General features: G+C 48.7%; 1 protein-coding gene across 1 annotated transcript; it reads left to right on the top strand.

Moving 5' to 3' along the window:
* On the top strand, nt 1-4,507 carry LOC131265537 (dual specificity protein phosphatase 18-like). The gene is made up of 3 exons (XM_058267820.1): nt 1-260; nt 3,511-3,757; nt 3,832-4,507. The coding sequence occupies exons 1-3, from the start codon at nt 1-3 to the stop codon at nt 4,159-4,161; spliced, it is 837 nt and encodes a 278-aa protein (XP_058123803.1). The 3' UTR covers nt 4,162-4,507.
* Nucleotides 4,508-6,001: the final 1,494 nt, after the last annotated feature.

Genomic DNA, 6,001 nt, shown 5'->3' with positions numbered 1-6,001 from the left:
ATGAAAGAAATAAACATAAACAGTGTGAATCATGCGGAGCTGCTGACCGGCCAGCTGCCCGAGCCGGCTCCCGTGCCGGTTGTAGGCAAACCGATTGAGCTGATGGCCACCAATGGTGACGACGACGACGCTGGAAAGCCACCGCCGGCGCCACCGCTCGATGGGAAAGCGAGCAATCAAATTCAGGCCCTGCTGGAGCGTCATGAAAATCCACCCGATGGCGTCCTGGTCGGCTCGAGCCTGCATCGCCCGTGTCGGACGTGAGTATTTGGTGTTGTTTGGGGGTTTTTGTTGGTCTGCGAAAGTGATGAAATCGAGGAAAAGTTTGTTGCCATCCTGGCGCTGCTGGCCAGTGCGCATGGCCGAGGGCTTGTGCCGCTCGAAGAAGGAAGTGAATTTTCGACGGAACGAAAAACGGTTCCGTTCGACCGGCGTCACGGTCAACGGACATTCCTCCGTCCGAGGCCATTGTCCTTGTGGGAGGCTGGTTGTGAAAAATTCTTGACCTTCACAGCCCCATCCTCCCCCTTTCCGCCTCGCTTGTGGCCCGCCGTTTTGACTGCCAGACGGCGGATTTAAATCATATTTGTGAACGTGTCAAACGGGCCGCGAGCTGACATCTGGAATGGCGCCGGAAAAGTGCCATGATGCTGATCACACACAACGTGTTCTCGGTGTGGAAAAATCGTTGACCAAACGAACCCCACTCTTCCCTTTCTGGTGGGATTCTTTTCCGTCCCTCATCCCTATTTTCGCGCACAAGAACGCATTCCGACAGCGCACGCATCCGGCTGATTGCATCAAAAAGGAGACGCCATGTCGGAGACGCCACGACGCGGAAAACCTTCACGACCGTTTCTCGACAGGCGGAAAACGCCACCGGCATGAGAGCGAACAGCTCAGGTCCCGACGAATCACTCAAACGAAGGCACGTTGCAGTGCGCAAGGAAGCAAAGCCAAATCCTAAAGCGTTGGAAAGTTCGTCAGTTTGGGATCGAACGATGCTGTTTGGTGAGCATCTGGGGTCGATCTGTGGTTTCTGCGGTATGCGGACAAAATGAGACAAAAAAAAAACGCAGAAAAAGGGGGTGGGTGCGCCGAAAGGCAGTGAAAATTCAAGGTAAAAGTAAAATTGTCGCGAACGGTAAAAATAAACCGGCCGCACGGATGAGTGTTTCAGCGTTGGTTCTTTGGGGAAGGGGGGGCGGTGCACGACCGAAATGTTTCACAGGACGAAGAGACGGAAAGGTAGGAGGTACGGGGGAGGTTGTATGATTTAAACGTCGACCGATTTGTGGTCGCTTCGAATTTATGTAATAGGAATTTATGGCCGACGTGGGATTTGTGTGAGCTTCAAGAAGATTAGAGGGTGGTTGCATTCCGACGCGGGGTGAATCCTTTGAAAGTTGTCGCCGAAAACCATTTGTTTGCGCCACGTGGAAGGACGGTTTCGTATATTTTTGGTTTATTCAAAGGCGTCTGTTCAAAGACCGTTAGCCAAGAGAACGATCATTAGCAACAGCCTTGATGACAAATCAATCTGCGAAAGTTTTGTGAGTACTTGAAACAAGTCGTTTTATGTTTGATGCCATTAAAATAAAGACATATGAAAATCGTTCACTTTATTGAAAAATAATATAAAAATACATTAAATTTAACAACAAAGACATAACATTACATAATTTTTTTCAAAATATTATCATCTTTCAAACATTTTTGTTTTGAAGATGCATATCCATTCTATTCCGTCCATTTTGCATGTGCAAGCATTCTTGCTCTTTTTATTCATATTTAGAATATACTTTTACTTTATTTTGAATAGAAACATTTCGATGTTCTTCACCAAATCACCAACAACCTCTATAAATATTTAATCTTGTAGTTTCCACCTGGAAATGTACTTCTTTTTAACAAATTTTAATTGGTCTCAATAATTTTGTCATGTCTGAAAGTTACAAGCAAAAGTAGAGAACGATGTGATTATATGTAAAACTGAGGTAATTAAAAACGAAATGTATTGATCTTAACACGTACTCAAGAATAAACTCTTTCGACTTGGACAGCGATTGGCACGAAACACATGATCACCGCAATTAAGATTTTAATTCCGCTTTCAGAAGAGAAATGTCACACGATCATTATGCGGATCATGGTTGATCCCGCTGGCAAGCAACAAGTCGCCAAAAGTCGGCCCCATCTCAAACCGGCAACGGTTGATTATTCTCAAAGTGAAGGAGCGTCTTCGTGATTTTGGTTTAAAGATCGTTCGCTACAGCTGACCACGACGAAGGTGGATGCAGTTAAAGCAACGTCTCTGACTCATCCTGCGTTTACTCAGCCGACGGGATCAGATGTTTTGTGCATTTGCGTTAAAAACAACAATGCACGACGGCCCACCGTGTGTTGACCGTTTGAAGTTGACGAAGGAAAAAAGGAAAATTGGCTTCACAAAAAACGAGATTTGGCATACGATGATTGTTTGTTTGAGAGAAATTTGCGTCGTCAACTCAAGTGCATCAGCGTGACGGATGGGAGACAGCAAGAGGGTGGTGGGAAAAGCCTGGGAAAAGTGGAGGGTAGTTGGGAGGATGTGAAAAATTGGCATCAAATCCACAACCAACCGCGGCCCTCTGTGTTGGTGCGAAAAAGTGCAACACGAAGCTGCTCACCAGCTGCGCGTTGAAGGGAATGAGCGCGGGTTGTGCCAAACCCCCCATCCAATCGCACGTGCTCTCTCCCTCCACCTAAACCCTCACCTCGCCCCCTTTGGCCCTCCCTTTTCCAGTCGAGTCATGTGAGCGATTTTTCATCCGATCGCGTTCCGACGTGAGGCGAGAGACGCAGAGAACGTTCGCGTGCGCTGTCGTGTCACGCTTCACTTTTCAGCGTTTCGGTATGCAAAGTCCTCCCTGGCGTACCCTGCCCTCACCCTTACCTCCCTCGAACGGCAACCTTGTGCCAAACCATCACTGTTCGCCCTTTTTCCGCACGGGATCCGCTGCCAGTATGTGGCGTTTCAAACGGTCCGTTTGTTACTCATCGACCTAAAAATTCCATTCGTCGTCCGCGACCGCGTCCGCTGTCCCAAGCTGGTGGAAAATGGAAAGTGGGGGCAAAAAAACAAACCCATCTGCGTCTCAGATTTGTAAGTGGCGGGAAGTGGGAAAGGGTTTGCTGGGAGTAGTGTGTTTCCTCGCCCAGATGTGATTTATATTTGTGCCATAAACAAAGCGTAAACAGTTCGACCTGGACACGACGTTGGATTTTCGGCCCGCGGACTGTTTTCCATTTGGGACGAACTCATGAGCTGCATTCCGCATTGATGCTGGTCAAGGAAACGAATGAGAACGGTGGTTAATGGATGGATATTTAGGTCGCCAATGATCGTGAGTGAATGTGGCTGTGGATCATAAAGACGTTGGGTTCAATAATAAACAACAAGCGGGTTCTTTAACTAGCGATTCGTGAACCGTACGATACTCAACGGCGTTCTCTTTTCCTTGTCCGTAGGTTTTCCCCGATCAGTGGCGTTTCGAAGCTGCTTAAGAATCTCTATCTGTGCGGCGGAAGTGCAGCGTCGGTCGCCATGATGCAGCAGCTCGGCGTGACGTTCGTTATCAACGTGACGGGCGTTACGGAGTTGACCGATACGCCGCTGCCAGCGGAGGACACACGTTATCTGCGGATTCCGGTGAAGGACAACCGGGAGGCGAACCTGGAGCGCTACTTCGATGAGGTGGCGGACATGATCGAGAAGGTAATAGACTTTTTTTTTAAATTGCTTCGATGAGAAACTAACCAAACGATTCCGTTGTCTCCGTCTTTCCGAAGGAGTCCAATGCTGGTGGCGTTACCCTGGTGCACTGTGTGGCCGGAATCAGCCGATCGGCCACCATCTGCCTCGCCTACCTGATGCGGTACCATCGTATGACCCTCAAGGACGCCTACAACCACATCAAGGCCAAGCGGCCGCAGATCCGGCCGAACGTGTCCTTCGTCAAGCAGCTGATGGACTACGAGCAGAAGCTGTACGGCGCGGCCACCGTCACGATGGTCTACTGTCACGCACTCGACCAGGAGCTGCCGGACATCTACGAGCCCGAGTTCCGCACGATGGAGATGCTGTACCAGAAGTTCCGGCGAAACATTGCGCGCCGCTAAGCGCTGCTGGTGTGGTTTCTTTTTCCCACAGCATCGACAACTATTCCACTTATTCCCTGTAACGTTTAGAGTACACACGCTTACGAGGTGACACTTTCATACCGCGAACGGAAGCACACTCGGCGCGAAGGCACACTCGGCGGATTCTACTGATTTATGATAGTATTCTTATTGTAATAACTACTCTCTTTTTAATCCTTAAACTAGTCGCTAAGCGGGGCGCTAAGGCGCCTTTACCAGCTATCCCCCGATTTGCATGCACATTGTATGTACTAAAACCGGTTACTCTTATTTAACTCTAGCCCTTAAGGAAGCGAGGAAGACAGCGCGAATTATTCTAGACAGACTACTCAAACACGAGCTGCAGGGTGGCCATTACCAATTACTCCTACTTCGCGTTGCAACCGTTAAATCTGTTCTCGCAAAAACCTTAAAAAATTCCCACTGATTCGACGACGCCACGTATGTAAGCGCAAAAAGCTGTGATTGGAAAATGATAAATGGCAGACAAAATGGACAAAGGAAGATAGAGAGAGAAAGGAGGCCTTCATGAGGAGGTGGGCCATCGCTTTTTAATCGGTTTTTTGATTGGCAATAGACTAGAAGGAGTTCGGTTTGAAGGTTTACGTTGTACGTATAAGACATAATCCGTTTACATTTTAACTCTGGAACGATATGTGACAGTAAAGCAAATAAACAGAATAAAAACGTAAAACTCGATGTTGTTTTCTGAATATTCCTTTTTTTTACCAACGCTTTCGGAAGGAAATTATGTTTGAAACAAATCTGTTTGCTTTTATCAAATCGTTTTTCTACAATCCGTTGAAAAATTCAAATACCCCTCAAGTTATGCAATTGGCAATACATCCGTAACGTTCAGCAATCTGCTGAATGTAACTAGTGGAGACACCTACCATGTTGACAGGTTTGCAATAGTGAGGAGCGGGTCGACCCGAACCTATCGGGTCGGAGCGATCCGTAACCGACCCGGAGCGCTCCGGGTCGAACTCTCGATTCCAACGACTCCGGGTCGACCCGTGGGTGCAACGAGTTCGGGTCGACCGGTAGGTGCAGCTGCCCATATGCGAGTTCGACCCGTTGGTTCGGGTCGACCCGTAGGTGCAACGAGTTCGGGTCGACCCGTAGGTGCAACGACTCCGGGTCGACCAGTAGGTGCAGCTGCCCATATGCGAGTTCGACCCGTTGGTGCGGGTCAACCCGTAGGTGCAACGAGTTCGGGTCGACCAATAGGTGCAGCTGCCCATATGCGAGTTCGAACCTTTGGTTCGGGTCGACCCGTAGGTGCAACGATTCCGGGTCGACCAGTAGGTGCAGCTGCCCATATGCGAGTTCGACCCGTTGGTTCGGGTCGATCCGAACTCGTTGCACCTACGGGTCGGAATCGATTCTTCTAGGGACGGACTCGATTCCGGGTCGATCCGTGAAAAGAATCGTAAGACTCATCACTAATCTCAATGTTCCGAACCGAATAAACTTCTCAACGCAAACAGAGCATGAATAATGCATCAGAAAACACCGTGTCACTAATCTTCTCCGTCGGATCCGGAAAATGGACAGCGGCCTATGACAATGCGTGCCGTATACAACCGTCGTTAGCACCATTTCTCACGCCTAACAATGGCGCGAAATGCAGACGCCGAAAAACGGAGCAACCGACAAATTGGGCCACATGCATAACGAATTGATGCGTTGATGGGTTTCGAGTTGGGATAGAACAGCAGAACACACACACACACACATACACAACAGACGGGAGGAAAGAGAAAACCTTTTAAAAGGGGGAAAAAGGGTGGATTTTTGGATAAGACAAGTTTGGTCG

Source organism: Anopheles coustani, chromosome 2 (genome assembly GCF_943734705.1).
Source record: "Anopheles coustani chromosome 2, idAnoCousDA_361_x.2, whole genome shotgun sequence".
Classification (NCBI taxonomy): domain Eukaryota; kingdom Metazoa; phylum Arthropoda; class Insecta; order Diptera; family Culicidae; genus Anopheles; species Anopheles coustani.
The sequence above is the reverse complement of the archived record's forward strand: the minus strand, read 5'-3'. Positions and strand labels throughout refer to the sequence as shown.

Coding starts and splice junctions, on each gene's coding strand:
- LOC131265537 (XM_058267820.1), top strand. CDS start 1: ATGAAAGAAATAAACATAAACAGTGTGAATCATGCGGAGCTGCTGACC. Junction 261..3,510: donor CTGCATCGCCCGTGTCGGAC/GTGAGTATTTGG, acceptor CCTTGTCCGTAG/GTTTTCCCCGATCAGTGGCG. Junction 3,758..3,831: donor TGGCGGACATGATCGAGAAG/GTAATAGACTTT, acceptor GTCTTTCCGAAG/GAGTCCAATGCTGGTGGCGT.